Here is a 26,314-nt window from a genome sequence, read left to right on the forward strand (position 1 = left end):
CATCATTATCTCATCCAGAAGGCAATATCTAGTTAACAGAATATTCACCTTAAGATACAAAGTCAGTTTCATATTTAGAAGTTTAATCTCATAAAATATCAAACATTAGTCCCTGAATAATATATGCTTGTCCAGCCTAATTGGTCAGTTAGCTAAGAAATCTGTTTGTTATCTACAGTACTTACATGGTTTAAGGCTGTAAATTAATAATAATAAAAATATCTTGGCAGATGAAATAGCTAGTACTTGTTTTTGTAGTAGAAATGCCTTGGATTTATGCTTTAGGAAGGAAAAAAGAAAATGGGCAGAGACAACAAAGTAAGCTGATTAGGACCATACTTCAAACTCAATCTTTTTCTTTTTTCTCTCTGCAAGTTACGTGATACCTTTCTTATGCCCGAACATACAAAATCTTAATTATTAATTATAATCTTAATTAATCTTAAATTAGATTGGTAATTGATTATACATTTGAGACCTACATATGTCTTAAGTAGAACAGCATACATTGCAGGTGGGCTTAGTTTTAAAGTTGAAGATATATTTCAGGTTGCATGAGGCACTGTTTTTTTCAATATAGCATCTGCATGTTGAAATCTTCAAAGTATACCTGCACATTAAAGTTCATGATAGAGACAGTATTTTCAAACTGTATGAGGGATATTTTAACCAAGGCTAAAGAAGAACATTTGTTGAAAAAACAATGATAGAGAGCTGAAACTCACATACTTCTAACAGAGTAGTAGTTTAATTTGTAATGGCTTCTCCATTGTAAATGCTGCTTCCAATTTTTAGGTGGCTTGTATTTTTTTTTAAGCTTTAAAATCTGAAGAGGATGACTACTATATTAATGGTGCCTGGACTATTGACTGGCCAAGAAAGTTTGATGTTGCTGGAACAGCTTTCCATTACAAGAGGCCAACAGATGAACCAGAGTCTTTGGAAGCACTAGGCCCTACTTCAGAAAATCTCATAGTCATGGTAAAGTTACAATTAATATATTTCTGAAATCTGAAATACGTTTTTATGTTCTGAGGAAACATAAGACCATGAATAAAATCAGAATAGGTCACAGGCCATGCTGGGACTTTTTGCATTTGTATTTTAATTCAGTTTTCCTCTCTTTTAAAACTGACGGGTGACGGGTAGATACTGTGGTGGAAAAGGGGTAAAGTTAGAAGAACCCTGGGAAACATCACAGAAAATGCCCCATCTGTATTAATTGTGCTTCAGAATAGTAGTAGCAAAAATTGTAAATTAAATATATTTTCTATTTCTGTGTATTTCTGGTACATGGAATTGTTAAGATATAGCATACAATAATTGCATCAGACTCTGACTGTGATGTTTAATATGTACACAGCAGCATTTTTTTTCCTTACAGGTCTGTAGTTGTCAGTGGTTTTAATCATGGCCTTAGTATTACTATTTGACCTGCGTTAAAGTATATTTTGAGATAAATTGCTCTGAATGGATGGTATAAAATATTTGAATGTAACAGAAGAAAATATGACCAGGGTGCTGGTAGCCTGTCTCTGACAGTAATCAGTAGTAAGCCTACTATATTGCTCTGTTGTGTTGAGGAAGAGTATAAGACTAAGGTGAAACTTGCTCAGTATATTCTATCAGCTACCAGTTTTGCAGTTCAGGGATTGCTTGAGCCAGACAGGATGTTTTTCTGTATAGAATGATTGTTGCCTCGATGCTTACATTTTAGTCAATGTTCTTAAGTGTTTGAATCCTGTTTGTTGTTGTTGTTGTTTGTTTGTTTCTTTTGTTTGTTTTACTTTAGCTGTGGATAAACTGGAGAGTTCATATAGAATGAGTTTCATAAAGATTATAGTGCCTTTTCTCATTTGGTCAGTCTCAGTGAGTTTTGAACTGAATCTCTTTTGTCTAATAGTTAGGTAAATATACTTTTACAAAATATAATAGAACGTAGAAGGAGTTGAGAAATAGCTCTTAGATATGTCAGATGCTGCATCTGACACACAAAAAAAGTTTGGTAGATAATCAGACACTAGTGTTCAGCAGGTGGTATGTGGAAGTGCACTGCAGTTCAACAGTCATGGTAGATAAAGCACATGGTGATTGTTGCACTTCCATCTATATCACCTACAGTGGTACAGCTGTAGTGATAGTTTTGATATTCCTTTAAAGGAACCACTGCTGCGATTCCATGAGTTTAATGCTGCTAGCTAATGCATTAGGAAAAAACAGTAACCTCAGCAACAGTCTGTTTCTCTGTTACTATTTTTATGATTATTAGTCACTAGAAGTATTAAACAAGGGCAGGGCTTGATTCATAACTACTACATGGGTAGCTCGTTACAAGATTTCAGTGAGAATTGCTGCATGTTTGCATAGTAATGTCTGTAACCTACTTTGACCTCAAGTAATGATTCAGTTACCAAATTCATTTCCATTAATTAATATATTAATTTATGAAGACTGGCTTTTTAGAACTATTATGTCAAAAATAAAGAAGTGACAAAAGTTGTGAAGTTGTGTCAATGGCTAAAGAAGACAAAGCTCACCTCCTTATACAATAATACTTCTTTTTTTTTTTTTTGTATGCATCTTATAAGTCAGTTCAGATTTATTTGGAAATACCTTACAAGAACTACTGTGGCTTCCTTTATTACTTTTTCCCCTTCCACAAGACATAACACATGCCTAGATTAATGTCACTGTAGTTGCCCTCTGCTTGCCTGTTTTAATGGTATAACCAGTTGTTTTCAACTACAGATTCTGCTACAGGAACAAAATTTGGGTATAAGGTATAAATTCAATGTTCCCATCTCTCGCACTGGCAGTGGAGACAATGAAGTTGGCTTTGCGTGGAATCATCTGCCTTGGTCAGAATGTTCTGCCACTTGTGCTGGAGGTAAGACACCAGGCAGTCAAGCTACAGGGTAAACTGAATTTCAAGATACACTTTATTACATAAATATGTAGGTAACTAATTGAAAACATTTCTTTCAGACATACTTCAAACGTTAACTTAGAAAAAGAACATTTATTTTATCACATTGGATTTTGTTGTTTTCAAGTACATTTAATATGTTCAGATCTTCTTGTTAAATACAGTGTATCTTGGCACAGTGTGTCTCTTCTGAGGCTTCTTCTGAGATTCTCTTGAAGCTGGGATGTTTGCTTTTCACAGGAACTTTCTTGATAAAGGACACCAGAAGTTTTAAGTAAGGAGATTAATAAACCAAGGGGAAATAAGGCAACTATAAATAAAGAGATATGTCTGTGTGTGTGTTTGTAGGTATTCTTCATATATCCAAGTCAGCCCTCCCACCCTCCAGCCACCAAAATTTAGGTTACATACTAGTAGAGTCTCTGTAGGAGGTGATAGCAATTGGATTATACTTCCCAGCCCATAGCAGTATCTGTTGCCTATTGGCAGCGATGGGGGATTTGTAGGTTGTCCCATGTGATTCATCATGGGTGCCTTTTGCCCACAATTTACTATATTCCTAATCCTCCCTCTAGTGGCCACCAATGCAATTCTTTACCTCTGGCTGGGAGAGCAGGACAGTTGGCTTTCTTCAAAGCCAACACCATTGCTGCTGCATGGACTGGTGAGTAGAAGTGCTGTGTGAACAGTATCTATCTTCTCTCTGGAGACTGAATGCATCATCCCCAACATATCTCAATTTCAGAAGAAATGGGAGAGAGCTGTAAATTGATGAAAGAATTTCAGTTTTCTAAAGCACTGTGCACTGACTTTAGCAAGAGGAAGAATTATTTATTTATTTATTTTAAAGAATCTATGGACCAAATATTTGTCCTTTTCCTTTTCTTTCTGGCTACTGGAGGTATTCATGTTTGGAACCATCTTGATTTATCTCTGGTGGATCCTGCTGTGGCTGTTACTAGTTGTTTGCAGTTTAAATACAGCAGTTTGCTTAGCTTATAGGTAAGACACAAAGGATAGTACAAATTCTGTTCTGTGCATCTAAACAGAAAGTCTTGAAACAAAATAGAGGAGATTACCAAATTTCTTCAATATTTTATTGTTCATTTGTAGTATTCCTTTAATCAAGTGGGTGATAGGTTGCTCTTTTAATTAATATTTTATCATTGGTGAGTCTGGTAGGAAAAGAAAGGTTTTAAAGATGTAGAAGGGAAGGACATAGACCAAAAGTGCTTTTCTTAGAGCAAAAGAAAGTTCCAAGCATCAGAACCTTACAGGTACTGCAGAATCCTATTTTGATGATAACAATGGGTTAATGATTCTTTTGGTTTGAACATATGGTGTGGTTCTGTGGAGCTGGACTTGATCCTTGTGGGTCTGTTCCAACTCAGGGTATTCTACGATTCTATGATTAACAATTCTTTTGAAGTCACAGGAAAACTTCCACTGATTTAGGCAGTGACAAGATAACATGGATCTTCCATCACATTGGTCATTGTCATTTCAGAGACTCGAAAGTATACAAAGGAAAAAATAATTGGCTCTGAAGAAGTAGGCACTTGTTTAGATAAAAAAAAAAGTTTGACAATTATCTTTTAAAGAAATATATGTGAATCTCTAATAACCTTATACATTTATTATTCATTCGAAACTTTTTTTGGAAGGATTTTCTTCAGTAGCTTACGGTGTTTAAACCAGAGGCATTTCTCTCACTCAGCTTAGCATAAGGATATATTATGATCACTTATTTTCATAGAGATTCTCTGCTTAGGGAATCTGTTTCATTGTAGCCATAACTCAAATTTAAAAAACTATCTGCTTTATCCATATGAATACCTACTATTGTTCCCAATTTATGAAACACTTTCTGCCATGTACCAAACAAAAGAAGACACAATTCTAAAAGGGATCTGAGTAGTGGAAAAAGAAAAGGGAGACAAAAGAGACAGAGAACAACTGGAAAAGCCAGCTAATATAAATACAAAGCATGAGAAATCTCAGAAATTAAACCACTGGATGACTGTTTATTTCTGTAGGATTCATTATGAAGTCCATTATTGTAATTTACCTTTAGAAGAGGAGTTTTTCTCTACATCAAAGGACAACAAAATACTCAGAATTCAAAATAATTTATTACTAAAAGTAAAATAAAAAAAATGACAGTATGTGTGAGGAATATTAGTATGGAAGTTTTTTTTATGAAATTAAAGAAAATTATATATAGTGACTTTGGGACAGACTGTGAACAGGTTAAAGGTATCTACATTTTCCTGCCACTTACAACAGTTGGTGTAGCTGAACTGTAGTGGAAAGACATTAAAGATTTGATAATTATATGATATTCCATCTTGATCCAGGAAAGCTTGTGATGAAGTAGAGCCAGATACACTTTTATGTCAAAGCATAGGCTTTATATCAAAGTTGTAGGCAAATCTAAATTCTTATCAGCACATTTAGCTGCTATCCATCTCTGAATGTCTGTATTCTAATGTTTTGTCTTTTTGTCTAGACATATGTTATGCTTAAAAAAGCTGTCTTAAAAGAATGTCAAATTTGCAAGTTTTTAGAAGCCAGGAAATGATGGAAGGAAGGATGACTGAAATCTTAAATTGTTTTCTGCGGCTGCTCAGTGAAACATGGACCAGCTGAGCAGGGAACATTCTTTGATCCTGAAGCTGTGTCTCAGACTATTGTGGTTCCACTCCATTATACTTAGGTATAGTTCTTTCTAGATCAGACTGACTGTATCTTCATTACACAGCATTTGGCCAAGTCTGGGACTCTTAAGACATAGTTATTACTTGGTATATGTTGTTTTATTCAGAGTATCTAACAAAAAGGCAAGAGCAGGATTTTGGCAGCACCAATGTAATTCTGGAGTTTTGTATCTTGCAGAAGTGTCTAGTCTTTGTGATGTCTCTTATTTATAGCCTTTTGAGAGCAGTCCCTGCATTCAGAGATTCCTAGAGCTGCTTGTAGACCTGTCTTGGAGACGAATTACTGGAGCAGTCAAGGGAAGAGAAGCAATTGGTCCTGTCTTATTTAGTGGCTTAAATACCTGTCGGTCTGTGTATGAACCTACAATCTGTAATTAAATGGTAGCATGCTGTTTGTTCCATTGGACTTCTATCTTACGTTCATCTTGTGCTGATGAGTCACTTCTGAATAGTTAAGGCACTTGAACTTTTAATACAGGACCTCTGTTCTCAGTCCTGTTTCAGTTTTGCAGAATAGCAAGACTATGCTGTAAAAGGAATTGCAGGAAGAAGGAGGAGGTTTTTGTGCTTATGAGAGCTAAATGCTCTGCTGAAGCTCTGGATTTCATTCCTGCCTTGCTTGTATGGTTCTTGTGTGATACAGAGCACTCACAGCACACGTTACATCCTTGCTAATTAGCAGTTCATCACTGTCTGGAAATCTGTCTGTATGTATGAAGCATGCCTGAAGTTCATTGCATGAGGTGCGTGTAAAACAAAGTATTCTGAAAACTTATCTGAGCACCTGAAATCAATTGATTCTTTCCACAGTAGAGTCTCTACCTCCACTCCTCCTCTATTCTTTATAGAGAAGTCTAGAAGATAAATTAGCTTGTGAAGAAAGTAGTTAAATACTTAGATTGCATGTAAAAGACAAAAGGAAGTCAATCTTTCTTTCATGAGATTGTAAACTGCATATTTAGTAGTGTCATTCATGTTAAAAGAGAAAAGAACAGAATGTTCCATAGATGCTCTGCAAGTAAGCATCATATTCTCTACAATAAACTACACAGAAATCATTTCTCCAGAAATCTGAGTTTTATTTTGCTATTTTTTGAGTTTTTCTAAATACAGGTTCTTCAGATTTACCAGGTACCTTAAAGCCTCACCCAGTAACAGACAACTCTTTTCTGGATTCAGGTACTCAGATTTAGGATGAGAATATAATTTCATTCATTTTTATTATCTGCCTCTTAGTGTCTGTTCTTAGGCTTAGGAATTCAGGATTGCAACTTTTCTTTTTGTACACGAGGATGATTATTTTCTGTATTGAAAAACTTCTCTTTTAAATACAAGTTTGTACTGCCTCATCTCGTTCTTCATCCTTAGGAACGTTTTGTAGAAGTGAACTACATGAATTCTCCATATTAATTTCCCTTTTTCCCTGAAATTGCACTCATAACAGTTCTACTCCAAGTCTTCAGAAAAAAAGTTTTCAGAAGGAAATTATTTTATCTTGTACAAGTCTTTCTTTAGCTGATAGAAATTAAATTTTCCCCTCAAGCTTTACCAAAGCTTCATCTCATAAAGTGTTTTATTTAGCATATATTAAGTTGCCCTGTTTGAAAGGGAAAGCCTTTATAGGTTAAGATGCAATCTTTTCAGGTTACATAATGGACATGTTGAGTGAGAGAAATAGTACTACCAAGCCCCAGTACTAGCTGTTGCATTTATTAGGACAGCTTGCAGGGTTTTTTTTCTGTTTCAGCCATCTGTTTAGCATAGTGCAAGGGCCTCTGTAAGCTGATGGCAGACTTACACAAGACTATAAAAACATTGTCAGAGAATACAGAATGTACAGTGCAAGTTTATCTGGACAGAAATGAGTGGAACAGGAGAGAGCACAGGTAATTTAGAAAGGATGGATGAATGGATGGATGAACAGGTCCCTGGAATTCAGAAAAATCTAAAGACAGCAACAAAAGATTTTTTTTTAAGGACCTGTTTATTTAACTATTTACAAGAAAATCTGGGAAAGGGAAAACTAGAATACACTGAAGCAGCAAATAAAAGGAGGACTGGAAGGAGAAGAAAAAGGAGCTACAACAGAAAAGGACAAAATATATCACAGGTCATGGAACTGTAGTTTATTTACACTTCTGCCTGTTTTTCTTTATATGATAACTTGTAGCATGTCTGTGACTTTGTCCAAATCTGTAAGTATTCTTAACAAGGAAATGTATTGCTAGTGGTGTTGTTTAAAAAAAATCCAGCAAATGAAGGGAAAAATATCATTCTTTATATTTTTTTTTTTATTATTTTGGGTATATTAAAAATAAGCTACGGTAAGTGTATATTTTATTTTATTTTATTCCATACTTATTAAAAGCCTATCAGTAAATTGGCAACAAATGACAGCATTTATTATCTGGAGTTTAGTGGCACCCTAAGCATTGATTTTGATTTTGTTTATTCTATGAGAGTTCAACTCCAGATGAGTTAAATATCTCACATACTAGTATTTTTTTAATTAAGTGTTCAGTCAGTGTGTTATTATAAGTAAACTTATTGCTGTCCAGTTTCCTTTGCTGGTGATCACTGTTACAGAATAGTGCCTACTGTTTTTTTGTTTGTTTGTTTGTTTGTTTTTGTTTTTTCATGCCCTCAGATGAATTATGTCTTTGGACAAATAAAATGTACTTGTCCTCATCAAGGAAAATGTAAGTTTGGCTCTGTGATGAACATCTTGTGATCTGATGAGTGAGCTCAGAAAGTATGTCTGGGTTAACCAGCATGCACTAGTTTTTGTGATGCAAGATTCACTATGTGCTGGTACTGGCATCTTTATAATTAACTGTTGCAATTGCAAACCACAATTTTGGGGGATTGCTTTTAAAAATAGATATAGCATTTACATGCCTGCAATTTTAATTTAAGAATAAAATGTGCTCCATGTAATTTAAAATTTGGCTGCTGAAAGTCATGCAGACTATTTGTGAATTGAAATCTGCAAAACATCTCAATTCTCTGAAGAATATGGTCACTAAACCACTGGAGTTTTGTTTTCTATTAGAATTGCATTGACCAGTTATGAGGACATTTTATGTTTTTTATTATAAACTATAAATCTGTAGATTTGAAAGCAGAGTGTTTCTGTCTAACCACTTGTAATTATTCCCCCAAGAGTTTCAATGAACTTGTTTAGCTATGCTTTTTAGATTTTGAGAGAGACCATATACTCATAGAGTTGATAATTTAAAAATATTTTTTCAAGTTCCTCAGGGCTTAAGTAAGTTGTAGCTGTTGTCTGGGTAAAAATTGTATTCTAGCTTTTTCCATTTCTTCCTGTTGTTTTGAATTTAGAATCTTAATTGTGTTTCTGAGATACTATTTTAAATAACACCAGTTAGACAGTTTCCTTAATCCATACCTATGTTTCTTGTATCACAAATTACATATTGTGTGGCAAGATGATGCAGAACATTTTAAAGCTGAATTAACATATCTGCCTGGCATGGATTAAGAATTCTTCACTGTGTGCGTGAATAGGGGTGAATGCTGTTTTATGAGTGATATGCTTACATGACCAATGTTCAATAAATTACATGGCTGGTTTAGTTTTGTTTTATTTTATTGAAAACTAAGCACAATGATAGACAGTATCACAGATAGAAATCTGTGAGAAAAGGGGTTGAGTGTGACATGATAGGTCTTGCTTAACTAGTTATATTTATTGTAATAGACAAATTACTTTGTAGACTAAGGAAATGTAGTAGATTCATTTATCTAGACTTTTGTAAGGCTTTTCTTGTCACCTACACCTAATAAAGAATTAGAAAAAATTAGTAGACAAGAGGCACTCTTAAAATGTAAATTACTGGGCCAAATGGCATTGAACCTCATGGGCATCTTAAAGACTTGTCATGTGATTCATCAGATTTCAGTTTTTCTTGTTCTGATGGTAGCAGAAATAAGAATGAAAGCTCTGATGAAATTGCCTGATAATGCAGTGCTAGAAGACATATGGGGAAGATCAGGATATTATGTTGTATTCACGATCACTGAATAAGGCACTAGTAAAATCTCTGTGGAGTACTGGGCACAGTTTTTATTAATTGGCTGTTAGTGCATCTAGAATGGAAATCAGAGTGTGGTAGTCAAAGGTGTGAATTTCAGAGAAGATAATACGCGTGGGTTTAAGGTGGAGCTTGATCAGTTTATGAAAGGAATTACTTAGAGTGGTTCCCAGAAATACAGAAGGGAGTTACTTCTAGTTGTATGTTGCCATGTGCCAAGCTTATTTAATTAATAGCATAAGATCTGATTGAATTTAACTCTTTCTTGTAATTAAAGTATTAGCTGCTGAGAATGCTATGGTGGAACATCTCTGAGTGAATTGTAAATATCTTTGATACCTGATGGATGAGTGTCTGAAAAAGAGTATGTGTGTGTTAGTGTTAACACACTGTGTAGTCGGCAGCTGTGGGTAGGCATGTCCTTCAGGAGGACCTTGAGTGCCCCCCATGCACTTTTGAGTTGTTCCACAACTCCAAATGGACTAACTATCTAGCAAAATAGAACTTTCCTAGTATGTACAGCACCTAAATTGAAAAGTAGCAGAGGTTGAAAACTTGCAGAAAATGGTATTTTCTCTTTATCTTGTTCATGTAGATTTGTGCTTGTAAGATACTATTGGAAAACAGTCTGGCAACTTTATGCACAGTGTAGTGGTACCTACAGTTGTCTATGGTGTGGCATCCAGATACATGTAGAAAGAAGGAAAAATGAGACAAGCCAGGTAATTGGTTTACGTGGCTGACCTGTAAGACACTGTTGTGGCTTAACCGACAGGCAGCTAAGCACCACACAGCCCTTCGCTCACCCCCCCACCTCACCTCTCCCTGTCCCACATTGTGATGGGGCAGAGAATCAGGATAAAAGGGTAAAACTCATCAGCAGAGATAAAGGCAGTCTAAAAGAACAGAAAATGAATGGAAAATAATAATTATGATAAAGGAGTAGACAAAGCAAGTGATGCACAGTGCAGTTTCTTACCACCCGCTGACTGATGCCCAGCCAGACCCCGAGAAGCAGCCCTCACCCCAGCCAACACCCTCACTTCATTGTTCACCATGACCCCATATGTTATGGGGTCATGCCTAGTCAGCCTGGGCCAGCTGTCCTGGCTGTGTCTCCTCCCAGCTCTTTGTGCACCCCCAGCCTCCTCACTGGCAGAGCAGCACAAGGAGCTGAAACGTCCTTGTCTGAGTGTAAGCAGTGCTCTACAACAACTAAAACATCGGTGTGTTAGCAGCATTATTCTTAACCTAAATCCAAAACACAGCACCGTGCCAGCTACTAGGAAGAAAATTAAATCTCAGCTAAAACCAGGACAGACACACATCTCATATTAATATCTTTTTCATAAATAAATTTCATAAATCTTTCATTAAAATGATAGTGATGTTTATGGATAACCTGAGATGTCTAACATTTGTAACCTGATTGAGAGTGCCTACTTTGGGAAAGTTGTATATAGCTATAATCAAAAAGGAGATCTCTTTCCCCCAGCAGTAAAGCTAAGGCTCTGGATTCAGGGACTGCAGTAGAGAGAACACTCCAGTATTAGGCAGACACCTTTGGTCTCAATATGGTTAATAATTTTGAGGCGAGGCGAGGTGGCATGTGCTTTTGAGAGCTGATGCTCAAAGTTATCACCGGCTAAATAGGCAGCCCATAAGAAGTGAGATGTTTAGTGAAGAGTCTAACTCCTCTCCTTTTTGTCAGGAGCATACACATTTGTGTTGAGGTCACACGTTTTTTTGTGCAGGATCCAGACTGCTGAGTTCTCCTTAGAGTATTTGAATTAACAAGGCTCTATTTTTGTGTGAGTGGTAATACATATATTTTGCAGGATGCAATGACAGTTGTCTATTAAGTAGCAATTCCCAGTTTCAGAATGAGGAGATATCAACTGGGACTACATCTCCAGAAAAGTACTCTAGCTGTGTGCCAAAGAATAGTCAAAAAATCCAAAAAGGTAGGGAAAAGGAAGACTTTTTAAACAAGCATTCCGGGCCATGGTATAGCCAGGGATGCAAGACTCATGGGTCCAGTGTCAAGAAGACAAGAAAGGGACTAGCAAATGAGACATTCATCTAGCACAGGCAGGTCTTGCTCTCAAGATGGTTTCTACATTTTACATTAGACTGTGATTGGACAATGACAGAAATAACCCAAGGTTTAGAAACTGCAGACTTGCCATTTAGCTGACTAAATTAACCGCTGTCACAGAAGTACTGTATGCTCAAACTTACTGCTCCTGGATCTGTGGCTTCATGAAAGAGTGCATGCCATCTTCAAGACTATTGTGAAAAATGAGGTTTCTATTCTCCACGTTCTTTCTACATAACATCAGAGAGACGTATGTCTCACATCCTGTATGTCTCATAACGTCAAAGAGACAATGCTTCTGTACATAGACTGGGAGACTTCTGTTTGTAGCCAAGCAGTGTGCTTTGTGGGCCAAACTTCGGGCATCTCCAGGTTAGGCTTGACTTACTTGGAAATAAATACCTAAGTTCCATATAGGTCTAATGTTAGGAACCAAAGATTTGGTTCTTGTCCATAATGGATAACCAAAAAAAAAAAAAAAAAAAAAAAAAAAAAAAAAAAAAAAAAAAAAAAATTGAAAGGTAAGTGGGCTGTTTAGTGTCTGAAAACCACATTTATGTAATTAATCTTATTACCATACACATCTATCCCCTATAAAATGCTTGTCTTAAAAAGAGACAAGGCTGTAAAGTAAGTTGGCACATATTTGAAGCCAGGATGTTTTAATCCCTATTTATTTGTATGCATTTCAGATTTTGGAAAAAGTTAAGTAATTGCTTCTGTGTTAAAGAAAGTTTTAGGGCTTTTTTCAACTTGTATTGTACAAATAATCCTGTTATTTCAGTACTATGACCACTTGTGTTCAATAAGAACTGAATATGAATTGCAGATCCACAGTTGTATTATGCTAGCAAACATACGGCTTGTTCTAAAAACAGAGAAGGCCACGTGTACCACTGTTTTCAGCAATGCTTGGAGCTGCATTGTTATCATATATCAATGGTTCTTTAATGGCTTTCTTTAGATTCTGTTTTGTAAAAAGTAGAAAATCAGCTTAAAGTGTTACCTTGCAATGCTGTCTTGACAATGGTATGCCATTATTTTTTGTAAATTTTTTTATTTTTGTAAATAATATTATTTTTGTATTATTTTTGTAAATAATAATCAATTCTGAACAGCCTGTTGATGGTTAACATAATGAAAGAGGAGCTGGGAGTGCCAGACAAAATGAGCATTCACAAAGACAAACTTCATCTTTCAGAATGAATAATACTTCTATTATTTTAATGAAGAAAATGTTTGTAGGACGACACACATAAAAATGCAAAACTGTATCCCAGTATTGCTGTCTTATTTTAAACCAGAGCACATAAACAATAATTCTGCAGTGAAGGGTGACCACATTCTATTTGGTGATATTTTCTTTGGAAATCAGAGTGTCTTTTACCAAGATGGGAGGTTAGATGGAAATGGATTATTTTTTTTTTCCAATATACAAATAAAAACAATCTGTTAGTAAATCTATAAATATATTCCCTTTGTTTTCGAACACAACAGCAATTTAAGATCCTCTCTCAACGGGGTGGCCTAAAATTAAAAGAAAATGAAAGATTTTGTGTGGTCAGGAGCATTCAGTCAGTTGGAATTCACATCTTTGAAGCATTCAACCAGTCAAAGAGGGATAGCAGGGTTAATAATCAACAGGTGAAATATACTTTTATTCAACAAGCAGAAGAGTAAGACTGATTAATTAATGGTGTTTAATTTCATCCTAAGGTGTGCAGAAACAAGAGGTGGTGTGTAAAAGACTGGATGACAACTCCATTGTACAAAACAATTACTGTGACCCTGACAGTAAGCCTCCAGAAAACCAAAGAGCCTGCAACACTGAGCCTTGCCCACCTGAGTAAGTCAGTTATCACTAAGATGGATCTGTTTTGCGTAGATGGAATAGCCTTCGTAATATATAGTAAATCCTGTTGACCAAGTATGCTTAAAATTCTGATCTAGCATTAGAGATCTGTCCTACCAGAGACGCTATTTGTTTTTGGGTTTTGGTTATGGTTTCTTGTTCCTCTGGAATCAGTTGTGAAAGAAACATAATTCATCCTAGAAGAGGTCTGATCTGACAGAAAAACTGGCATTCAAACTACACAAAGCAACACAGACACTGTAAGTAAAAAGATACTGGCAAAGCAGTTTCTGAAGATGGAGGTGTCAGGTGTGGTGTCTAATGCTCAGAACAGAACTGGAGAACATTCTGACACTAATGACAGAAGAATCTTGAGGTGAGGGGAGACTTACTTTCCCGTTATACTAAATGTTTACCCTATTTTTAGGTATATTACTTTAAAATTTGTGTTGAAGCGTTCAAATTGGAAATGGTAAACCTAGAAACTGCTTAGTAGACAAACCATTTGCTGGTAATAGTTATGTCAAACAACTTTGTCTTCTTCAGGATTCTCAGCATTATACGGTAATACTGTGTGCCTTTAGGATTAGGTGCATACTTGGCTAAGTCTATTTTGTTTTATATTTAAGGGTATCTGTTTGCTATATATTGACAAGATAATTAAAAACACAGCAGCTCATTTGGTCAAAAATAAAATTTGGCAAGAACCTATAGCATACAACAAAAATTGTTTAGAGACAGCTGTGATATTTTGCACTGGAAAATAATTTCAGCATTTGCACAACAGTTCCCTTCTGAGATAAAAAAAAAATGAGAGATACATTATATCAATTGTATTGTTGTATCAGGGCTCGTTCATTCTCAAGCCCTGGTTAGCTTAAGTTCAGTGATATTCTGTACACACAGTTTAACTGGGTGTGAAAATCATTAATGCTGATTAGCGTAGATATCATAAAATAAGGAAATACTGCAGTCTCTTCTATATGTCTATTACAAACTGTATGTCCCCACAGTCTATCTGTAAATATGTGCTTATCCTGCACGTATGCTGCTTGTATAACACTGTTTAGTGTGGCTGTAAGTGCGCTAACTGAACTCTCACACCATGTACCTGAAAACAGAACTTGGGAAGTGGTCATGTTTTGTCAGTTCCTTTTTACCAAACAAATTCCTTTCCTTTCCTTTGTGTGATTTAACAGTTAAAAAATTAGCACTTCCAAAATTAGTGATAATATAGTTACTCTAACATACAATTTTTTGTTATTGGTTTGTTTTTTAAATGTCAGTTCAAAAAAAAACCAAACCAAAACAAAAAAAGAAACCACAAAGCAGGATGATTCTAGATTATACATTCAGTACAGCAGGGAAATCAATGAACATGATGAACATGATAAAAACCAACTCATCAATGTTCAGAAAGTGGGTAGTAAGTCGTATATAAGCATATATGTCAGAATACGTCATAATATGTCAGAACAGCTGATCCCATATCTGTCTTCACCCTGATGGTCCCCACAGGGTGAATACAAAGTGCCAAACTCCTAAGAAAGTGTTCTTGATTCCTTAACTTTGCAAGGACGTTGTTCAAATACTGTCTTTTGAGATAGTTGCCCTGAGAAGTTTGACCATTTTGGCTGGAAGATCTATCAATCAATAAGGCTTACTCTTTAAATGGAGTAGCCAGATATTTCCTGTTCTTAATTAATACAATTCTGATTTTCTTCTGGTGATTACCAAAAACTATGAAAGTGAAAAGACGTATGTTACTCCTCATAGTGAATGCCAGTTACATTATGTTTGAGGCTTCTGAACAGCAGCAAAGACTGTTTGTTCACATTGCAATAAGTGATACCTAAAATTTCAGATTTTAAGAAAGGATACAGGACTATTTCTGGATCTTACGGGCTGTTTCATAGTTCTCTTCCTAAAAGGTGAACAGTGCTGTGTTGTGATAGAGTATAAACATAAAAGGTAGCTGAGAATACAGTTGAGCAAATCATAGTATCAACTAAGAATTAACAATACAGCCTCTCCAAAGTTCCGAAGAGCTTCTAATTCTCCCTGGCACGGTAAAAGCATAAGTTTTTTGAGAACCACAAATTAATTCTCCTTCACTGGGATAATGACAGAATATGGCATATGTTTGAATCTGTCTTACTGGGCTCAAAATTAGCAGAAGAAAAATTGTTTCGTTGATTCAGGTTCATAATAGAATACATTCTGTAACACAACATACAGCAGCAAATACTTTTGTCTGAGGCTTCAGACAATGACATCTTACAAGGCAACTCCAAGCATACATCCAGGAACTGACATACTTGGCATTTTTGGCATGTTGACAACATGTTATAGCATTCATAATTAACTCTCAGACTGATTCTGAGATGAAATTTCATTTTGTTGCAATGATATGAGAAAGGCAAACATCTAGGCTTATAACATATTCTTTAACCTACAGCAGTGGTTCCCAAACATTTCCAATTGCAAACCACTTTCAGATGGGTAATGTCATGCATGTCCAGTGCAAATCTGCTTGAGTAACTGAAGTTTTGTCAGGATCAACTGTCCTTTCTAACTACTGTAGTCTAGGTTGGAAATTGCAGCTCTAGAAAAATATGTAGTATTATTATTGGAAGATATGATTGCAGTGAGGCATAAATTAAAAAATTCAATGAAAAGGCCTATAGTTTTCTACTTTATTTCACTCTGAATAGATGTATTGTTAACAATGATTAAGTTTTAGTAATTTAAACTATTTGGATTATGGGTTTGTGCAATTATCTAATCCATTTCTGACGTGTGTTAATAGAATTTCCTAACTTTTTCTATCCAGATGGTTTATAGGAGATTGGTCAGAATGCAGTAAGACCTGTGATGGAGGAATGCGTTCACGAACAGTTCTCTGCATCAGAAAGATTGGACCTTCTGAGGAAGAGACACTGGACAATACCAACTGCTTAACACACCGGCCTATTGAAAAAGAGCCCTGTAACAATCAGTCCTGTCCCCCACAGTGGGTCGCTTTGGACTGGTCAGAAGTAAGGAAATTTTGCTATGTTAGCTCAATAAGACAAGAGCTCTGACCACTGAATATTGGTACATTTCCTACTGCTGCTCAAAATGTAAAGTATTCATGAAAAATTCAAAACCTGATTGATTTGGATTGTTGAAGCAGTCTTTGTCATTCATATTTCTTTCTTCTTTTCTTCTGTGTTGTCAGTTCTGTTGTTCTGTCAAACGATTATGACCTTTTGTTATTAATCATAATAGAGAAATAATAAAATATGAAATAGAATAGTAAAGTAATAAAAAATAAAAACTAGATTAGCTTTCAGTATCAGATCTTAAAGAAAAAGTCAGTTTGCATCTCCATTGTTTCTTGAATGGGAAAATAGCTGGAGAGAAGAGTTGATGGGATTACACTATCAAAAGCCAGAGTAAACTGCAAGATTTTTTTTCTGAAGTAGCCATGCTCATGTAAAGCATCACCTTTTTTAGCAACATGCCTTAAGAGGCAGACCTGAAAATTGGTATTCTCTTTACTGAAGAAAGCATCTTTTGTTAAATATGGTGGTTTCTGTTACAGCATAAGTCCTTATAGTGATTCAAGTATTAAACCTGAAGGATGTTAACCAGTGCAGCTGAAAGAAGACAGATTGATCTGTGATACATTTGAGTGGTACTCCATCACATGCAAATCACAATGCAAAAATGGCTGTATATTTTTTCAGATCCTTCTATCCTGGACTCTTTTATCACCCCTCTCATTATCTCAATGTAGCCTTTGTAATACTTACAAGGAAGGTTTTCCTGTCTGTGGCCCTTCTGTCAAATGCAGCAATATAATATAATTACTTTCATAAACGGATTAAACTGTGTTTTAAAAATAGCTAATTTGGAGCTGTCATATTGCTTCTTGGAAAATTATTCCTGAATTTTACTCCTTGGATTGCAAGAAATGTTCCAATTCCATACCAGTTTGTACATGTTTGCTTTTGTTATCTGAAACAAACCCTACTTCTTTTCCAGCTATTATTCATGAGAAAGGAATTAACCCTGATCACATTTTGCTTTCATGTTTCAGTTTGAAGTCTATATATATATTTCTATATATTATCCCAAAGGCAATTTTGTATGTGCCTTGTTCTTTTGTTTCCTGCCTCTACTGAAAATAACTATAACATATGGTGTATTGGTATACCTTTTTCTGTTCCACAAACATCACATAATGATTACTTAAGCTCTTACATTCTGTTAGTACATCCATAACTTTATCCTCTTTTTCTTTTTCATTTCAGTTAGTGATTTACCAGTTTAAATAGAGATTCTTGTTTGTTTGTTTGTTTGTTTTAAGGGTTCTCTTGTATTTCATACTGCCAAATTTCACTTCATTTCAGTTATTCTTGTCTTCAAGGTTTCCAGTTCTTTCTTTAAAGCATACCTCTTTAGCACCAAGGTCAGTTAGTTACCTGTGCTAGCTGCTAATTTCAGTAATTTCAGTAACACGACAAATAAAACAACTGTTGTATAAGTAAAGTATAAAGTAAAGTATGAAGTAAACTATAAAGAAATATGAATTAGATCCAGTCCCATGGCTGATCCTAGAAGGTCTTTGCAGGTAGCATCTCTCAAACACCATTGAGGATGACCACTTTACTGAAGCCCAGAGGATAGAAATCTTATGCTTCCTCTTTCTGAAAAAAAAAAAAAAAAAAAAAAAAAAAAAAACGAAAGAAGATTGTTGGAGTAAACTGGAATAATCTATCAATGATAAACCCATGATTCGTTGTATCCTGTTTCCTGTATATTTGCTTGTCTTTAAACAGTTTTTCATTCAAAAGAAATTATAAAGCACTCTAAACAATCAGGAAGGTTAATGTGCTTGTGATTGCACAGATCTCTTCTGTCCACGGATAGTTTTATCTCCAAAAATCATTACAAATTCAAAGCACAAAGAAGAAGGCCTACTAACCTTGCTCTGAGTGGCCGTACCAGTAGTACAGATCAGCTCTTGCCATAATTTTTTAATACAGGTTCACAGAATCACAGAACAGTTGAAATGGGAAGGGACCTCTGGAGGTCATCTTGTCCAACTGTCCTGCTCAAGCAGAGGCACCTAGAGTCAGTTCCCCAGGACCATGTCCAGATGGCTTTTGAATACCTCCAATAATGGAGACTCCATTCATTATTAGTAATAATAGTCTAAACATTATGGCAGAACTTAAAAGTAGTAATATCTTCATGTGTTGTGAGCTACCATAGAAGGTGTTGAGGTTCATTTCCTTACTTTCTGAATTTCATGCTTATATAATCTCCATGCGTTCTTCTCAGCTGAAGAAACTACTTGTGCAGACTTTTTTTCCCCATTATATACATTATTTTTCTTTGAACAAAAGAAAATGTGTTAATATGCTATACTGTTCAACTGTTGGTTTTGTTCCATGAGGAATTAGGAATTAATTGCCATTTTAGTGAACTTCTATGTAAAGAAAGTTCTTCTAAAATACAGTGTGAACTTCATTTTTTTTTTGTTTTATTTTCATTACTTTATCATACAGATGTTTTTGGTTATATTCTAAACTTACTGTTATTTGTACCAGGTTTTGTAAATGATTTGATATCATAAAACAGATATCTTTCACAGATCGTACCTGGATCTGTCTCTAGTTCTATACAGTTTTAAGGTAACAGATATTTTTTTTGAATTGATTCTATAAAAAATTGTCAGTTTTATATCTTGAAACCTGCAGGAAAAAACATTTCAGAAACTTTTCTCAGTTTAGAGCAGGACTTCATGAAATGACACAGTGAATTTTAAAATATGTCTTGATCTACATGTGGAACGGTATTTTTTACCCCATTGTTTGTTGGCATTTCACACAAGAAGTAGGGAATTTAAATCAAGGCAGAAAATATTTTAAATGGTCCTTGTTCTTATCTAAAAAGGTATAGCATAATGCAGCCCGTTGAGAATGAATTTGACTTGGAAGGAGTGAGAAGGAAAGAATGGATGAGTAGAAAAGGATGTTCGGTTGAAGACTCTTTCACATCATATCTGTGGCATTGATAGTTTTAAGCTCTTTGTGACCATTACCATGGTACTTCATTTCTGGTTGAAATATTTGGACATTGTCTCAATACTAACATGTAGTAGTATCCATTTGACAAATTATGGAGCCATACATACATGTCTTAAATACTATCAAATATAAGCATTCCCTTGTAGCTGCTTTCTGCAGACTTTGCTGACTGTTATGTCATCCTTGGAACTGTCAACATAGAAGCTTTCACATCCAACCTTTTATAGAGTAGGAATGTGTTATAATTTTGAACACAAATGTTCTCATCTAAAGGTTAAAGCTCTGCTAAGCATCTGGTTGTGAAAAAGTGCTGACTTCTTTCTTGTACAAATTTTGCCCAATGATAACATTTTAATATAATGAGGAAAAAAGCTATTTTTTCTGCTCATTGTTCCCAGAAAGATAATATATATAAATCCCTCTGTAATATACATCAAATATATGATTTTCTGACAGAAGCATGAAAATGCTGCCTCTGTTTTTGTACAGAAAACAAGAGTGAAAATAGAAGAGTCAAATAGTGCTTCCCTTGAAGCCTGTGGCAAATTTTGCTCCATTTCTCTGGAATGGAAGTTCTAAAGCTTTGCTTTTATATGAAAAATAGACTAGGTAAAATTAAGAAATTTTTAAAATCTTTCATATGCTAATGTAGTTGCTGAGCATCAGTATAGTTATATTTTTTTTTTACTTTAAATGATAATTAACAAGAAATTAATTAACAATAATTTTTCTGTCTTGTAGGACAGAGAAACAAATTTATTTTGTAAATATAGAGATTAATTAATGTCTTTAAGAGAAGGGCTGGAGCCCTGGAAGTGTTTCAGGCCAGGTTTGATGGGGCTCTGAGCAACCTGGTGTAGTGAAAGGTGTCCCTGCCTATGGCAGGGGCATGGAATTAGATGATCTCTTCCAACCCAAAGCATTCTATGATTCTGTGTTTCTATAAAAATACCCATATGTATATTAAAACTAACAGTGGCTTGTCCAGCAGAATGTAATCATCGAAGCCAATAGATGTAATATTTTGGATTCCAGTCAAGTTTTCAATATTGTTTCTCACAGTATCCTTCTGGACAAGATGTCCAGCATACAGCTAGACAAAACAATTGGCTGTTGGGTTGGGCTCAAAATGTTTGTAGGAAATGCGGTTACATTGAGCTGGCAGCCAGACACTAGTGGGCTTCCACAGGGCTCCATTTTAGGGCCAGATCACTTTCGTGTTTTCATAATTGACTTGGGTGCAAGATTTGAAGGTATACTTAGTAAGTTTGTGGATGGCTCTAAATTAGGAGGAGCTGTTGACTGCCAAAGGTAGAAAGGCCTTACAGAGAGAGCTTGACAGACTAGGGGGGCTGGGCAATCCCCAACCATAAGAAATTTAACAAGAGCAAGTGCCAGATTCTGCCCCTGGGACGGGGCTACCCTGTATATATGTACAGGCTAGGGGACAAGAGGCTGGAGAGCAGTCCCACAGAAAGGGATCAGGGGGTTCTGGTTGATGGCAAGTTGAACTTGAGACAGCAGTGTGCCCTGTCAGCAAAAGGGGCTAACTCTGTACCCTGGGGTGCATCAGGCACAGCATTGCTAGCTGGTCAGGGGAAGGGATTGTCCTGCTCTGCTCTGCACTGGTGCGGCCTCACCTTGAGTACTGTGTGCAGTTTTGGGTACCACAGTATAAGAAAGACATAAAACCGTTAGAGAGTGTCTAAAGGAGGGCTACAAAGCTGGTGAAGGGTCTAGAGGGGAAGATGTATGAGCGACTGAGGTCCCTTGGTTTGCTCAGCCCAGAGCAGAGCAGGCTGAGGGGAGGCCTCATGGCGGCCTGCAGCTCCCTCACGAGGGGAGCGGAGGGGCAGGCGCTGAGCTCTGCTCTCTGGGGACAGCGACAGGACCTGAGGGAACGGCATGGAGCTGGGACAGGGGAGGGTCAGGCTGGGTGTTAGGGAAAGGTTCTGCACCCAGGGGGTGGTTGGGCACTGGGACAGGCTCCCAAGGGCAATGGTCATGGCATTGAGCCTGTCAGAGTTCCAGAAGCATTTGGACAAGTCTCTCAGACATCTGGTCTGATTTTGGGGTGGTCTTGTGCGGAGCCAGGAGCTGGACTCGATGATCCTTGTGGGTTCCTTCCAGCTTGGGATGTTATATGATTCTATAATTCTTAGGTAACATCAATTTTGCCATAAAAAAATTAATACTTTGAAGTAGTCGAGGTGAGTTCTTCTGCACACTGTAAATTACTTCTATATATTTCTAGATAATAAAACAGCAAAAAATAAAGATTTCTTGGGAAGAACCTTATCAGAGACAAGTACATTTACTTTGCATTCATATTACTGTTAGTCATGACTTCCACTGAGTCAAAAATTCAACAGGCTTGTGGTAGTGGGGAACATGATTCTCTGTTTTTCTTTGAGTGGGTATTTTGTCTTTCATTTGCTTTGGAGACATGAATTTATGTTAGCTTCTATTGATGCTTTTTAGTTTTGGTGATTCAGTATTATTGTAGGCAGCCTGTTTCCTTACTTTGCTTTCAGTTCTTGGTACAGGGTGTAGTCTATCTTAGTGGAATTTTAACTACGAGTAACTCCAAAAAGTGGTGGCTTTTTTTTTTTTTTTTTTTTTTTTTTTTTTACCAATAACTGGTACAAATAGCTGAAAGATTTTCCTCAAGTTGCAGTTTAGACATAGATTTAAAAATGTGTTTTCAAACAAGACTAGAAAACAGATACACCTAAACTCAAGTGCCAATCCTCAAACTCTTGTTTATTTGCTACCATATTCTTGGGATTATAAAACTCCATAGGCACACTGGATTTTGACATTTATTTAACTGATTATTGGAAGTTATACTTTTCGCCTGTCTTGATGCATAAGAGAAGCTGAGTGTCAACCTCTTCCCAAAGTCACGCAGTGATTCACGTGCTAGATATTTCTCCACATATCCTCTCCAAAGTCCTCTATTTAGAAGACATTTTTTCAGCATGTCTAACTAACCGAGTTCTCAGCTGGTGATAGCTTGCTATTTGTGTTTTTACAGTATTTCAGGTTTTAGAATGCACCACCCAGAGTACAGAACACAACTCTCTGCAACTCTGAGTAGTTTCAAGTCTTTATGTATCCTGCTGTTTCTCAAAGTGAACTGATCACAAATCTGTAGACTACCCTTATGATGGTGGCAGGTCCTTCCAGCCTTCTCTCTCCTTCCTGTTGACTTTTCACAGAATGCTTCATTGCCAGGAAGAGGAGATAGAATGCAAGTGATTTTTAAGCAGTGAGCTAGGAAGGGGCACTTGTTTCCAGTTCCTGCTTTAAGGTTTTATGCATTTTATGTGAAATTTTGTGGAAAAAATACAATATTCCATAGAATTTGGACCAAAAGAAGTTATGATTATGACACGGAAGACCTGACATATTCATTGTCATTCTCTTTTGATCTCTATTTAGCATCAATATTTAATTCTTTCTTCATTTCAGCCAGATTTTTCTTCTCTTCCTTCACTTCTTCCCCTAGTTTTCTAGTAGACATATGCTTAGGGTGTACAAGATTTGTGTTAAAAAAAAGTAGAACAGTGAGTTCTACTTTGTTTCTGAAATAACTACACTTAAGTTTGTTTCATAATAATGATACATGTGGCAGACCTTTTTACTTTGCAGCTTATCTTAAGTTACTTATCTTTTACTTAGTGCTTATCTTAAACCTAACCTAAAGTTTTTCATGTACAAAAGCAAATGATATAGTCACATAAATAGCAAAGGAAATATACTTTTATTAAATTAAAACTTATAAAAGATTTAACTTAATAAAGCAGTCATCAGCCAGCTTGTTTGTGTTTCTAATAATTTTAAAACTACCATTTTGGGAAAATTATAGTTTTATAAGAACTTGTAAGAACATAAATATCTCCTTCAACTTCTCCATAATATTTCTTAAAACTTGTACTGACCTTTTACTGGAATTTTCATTATTTGTTTGTACCAATATTTTTTCAGTGCACACCAAAGTGTGGTCCAGGATTTAAACACCGAATTGTTCTGTGCAAAAGCAGCGATCTTTTAAAAACTTTTCCAGCTGCTCAATGCCAAGAGGAAAGTAAACCTCCAGTCCGCATCCGCTGTAGTTTAGGTCGATGTCCTCCTCCTCGCTGGGTTACTGGAGACTGGGGACAGGTAAGATAGTCCATATAAGTATTTACTGCTGTTAGTCTCCTACTCATTATATATCAGGCTCTACCACCTACTAAGCGTAAAAGTGTTACTGGAAATGAGTAAGGGATGGTTCCCATGACTGAAGGGAAAGCTATTCATCTGTCTATCTCAGATTGAAATATGGTGCAGAGTGATAATTGCTGAACTAGAAAGGATTTGTTGACAATAATCTGGTTTCTGCTGTATGAGTTTCCATATGCATGCTTTATAAATTAACTAGTCCTTACTAAAGTTTAATAGAAGGGCAGTTTGCAATACAGCAATGTTGTGAGCTTTAGTAGTTTTAAAACATATATAATTTAGTTTGAGAAACTTGATGGAAATACAAAGCCATTTTAGTATATTTTACTGTACAGAAAGATATATAGCAGACCAAAGAACTCAGAGATTTTTTATAATTTTGTATAAAATATGCTTAATTATTGAGGTTCTAAGTTGTTACAGCACAGGCTGAATGGTGCCACCAGTTATGCAGTGTTTCTAAATAGGATGTACTGAGTTTCTTTCTTTCTTTCTTCCTTTTTTTTTTCCATCTTAATTATGATAAAGGGCCTGTTATTAAATTATAACTTGATATTTTCTAAATTTGCTGATAAATTTGCCTGTAGTGAAAATAAAACACTTTAGCAGATTAACTAATCAGGAAACAATCATTTGTGGTATTACAGTGTAATTCCTTTGCAGTCCATCTTTTCTTTTACATTAATTGTTCAGATACATATTTTTCTTAAATTGATGTAAGTCTTAAAACCACTGTTGAGATATAGAAATTCAAAAATGTTTTGAAACCACAAAGTATTTTTGTTTGAAAGATACTTCTCTTTGTTCTTATAATAAATCTGTTAGCAGATTTGAATTCGTTTTCCTTGTTTTTTTTTCTTTGTTGTAAACTAGATGATTTCTCTACTGAAAATATGCACTTAACCTCATACGTGATATATGAAATAGTGTAAATTTTATTCTCTTACCTCAAATCTGAGCAGTTTAAGAAGCTAACATTGCACTGTTTTATTTTCTTTGAAAGACATATGCTTGTATATGCTGTCAAAAAAGCAACATCCTAAATATTTTATGAAAATAATTTTCTGTATTAACCAAATCTCTCCAGATGTCTTTTTAAAAATGTGCCTGTGTGTACATAGACAAACGTACACATTTGTTCCTGACTGCTCTCCTGTTGTCTTGCTATATTACTAAAAATTAAATCTGAGTTGTTTCATTTTTTTGTGTGTCTTAATTTTAGTGTTCTGCACAATGTGGTCTTGGGCAACAGATGCGAACAGTACAGTGCCTCTCATATACCGGACAAGCATCTAGTGAGTGTCCAGAAACACTTAGACCTCCATCAATGCAGCAGTGTGAAAGTAAATGTGACAGTACTCCCATTTCCAACACGGAAGGTAAGTTTGCCATCTTAAGATAATATAGTCTGAGTGAAAAGAAAGAAGGAGTGAAGTGAGGTGGTCAGTATTACTGCATTCATTTATTATTAGAAATCTACATTATATCATTGCCCAGACTGTGACTTAATTTTTTGCAATTATTCTCTAATTAGTCAATGTAGTTCAAAGGTGAAGTCAATGAGAAGCTACATGCTACATACAGGTTCTTTGTTTAAACAAACAAGCAAACAAACCATATGTAGCCACAGACAAATTGCTATCATTTTGTGTCATTAATCTTCCAGTCTCTATATTGGTGAATAGAAATGTTCGTGATAGCAGGGATAACATGATATGCTTCTTAATCCATTAAGTTTGTACCCACTCTATCAGCGATGGAGCAGGCAAAATTATTTAATCACATGTTCATTGAAAAACTGGGACTACACATTTAATGCTACATGGTGCTACAATTCTGTTTGTTTACTGTGACTGACTTATCAGCTTCTTCTAATTAACTTTGAATTTCCTGCATTCATAATGCCTGTTCGAAATAATTTCAGTATTTTTACACAATACAGACTAATTTAATCAGACTATTATCTATCTTCATCATAACATAATTTGTGTTACAGAATATAGTAGATAATAATGTCAAAATAAGTGTGTTAATGTTTATGAAGGGTTCCAGGTCTGGACTCATAAATTCCCCATGTAAACCTCTTGGGAAATTCTGTCTTCAAAGTAGAATTTGAGTGCTAGGCAGCAAAAAGTTTCCTTGCTGATCATAAAAATTTAGAATAGTTGTTCACTAGATGATTACATTCAATTTTGTGTGGAACGGAAAAAGCAGTCAAAAATCATCATAATACATGTCTGAAAATCATGAAACATTGCACAGCAATTGTAGTTCTTTTAAAACAGGTATTCCCTAAATTTTGAGTGCTTCATTTCACAATCTCAATATGACTACTCCTTTAGCATAATTAATGTAAATA

The 26,314-nt window shown here is 35.6% G+C and overlaps 1 protein-coding gene across 6 annotated transcripts in view; it reads left to right on the plus strand.

Moving 5' to 3' along the window:
- The window catches only part of ADAMTS6 (ADAM metallopeptidase with thrombospondin type 1 motif 6), a 158,354-nt gene that overhangs the window by 123,352 nt on the left and 8,688 nt on the right, over positions 1–26,314 (plus strand). For 4 of the 6 annotated variants that reach the window (XM_083818288.1, XM_083818287.1, XM_083818286.1 and 1 more), the window contains 6 exons: positions 818–981; positions 2,749–2,887; positions 13,513–13,642; positions 16,482–16,686; positions 23,719–23,895; positions 25,178–25,334. In XM_083818288.1, the coding sequence (XP_083674414.1) occupies positions 818–981; positions 2,749–2,887; positions 13,513–13,642; positions 16,482–16,686; positions 23,719–23,895; positions 25,178–25,334 (972 nt within the window). Of the gene's footprint in view, positions 1–817; positions 982–2,748; positions 2,888–3,501; positions 3,591–13,512; positions 13,643–16,481; positions 16,687–23,718; positions 23,896–25,177; positions 25,335–26,314 lie in introns of those variants that run through there. The other 2 variants (XR_014576938.1, XM_083818289.1) reach the window with 2 other exon arrangements.

This window comes from Anser anser (assembly GCF_964211835.1).
Source record: "Anser anser genome assembly, chromosome: Z".
Taxonomy (NCBI): domain Eukaryota; kingdom Metazoa; phylum Chordata; class Aves; order Anseriformes; family Anatidae; genus Anser; species Anser anser.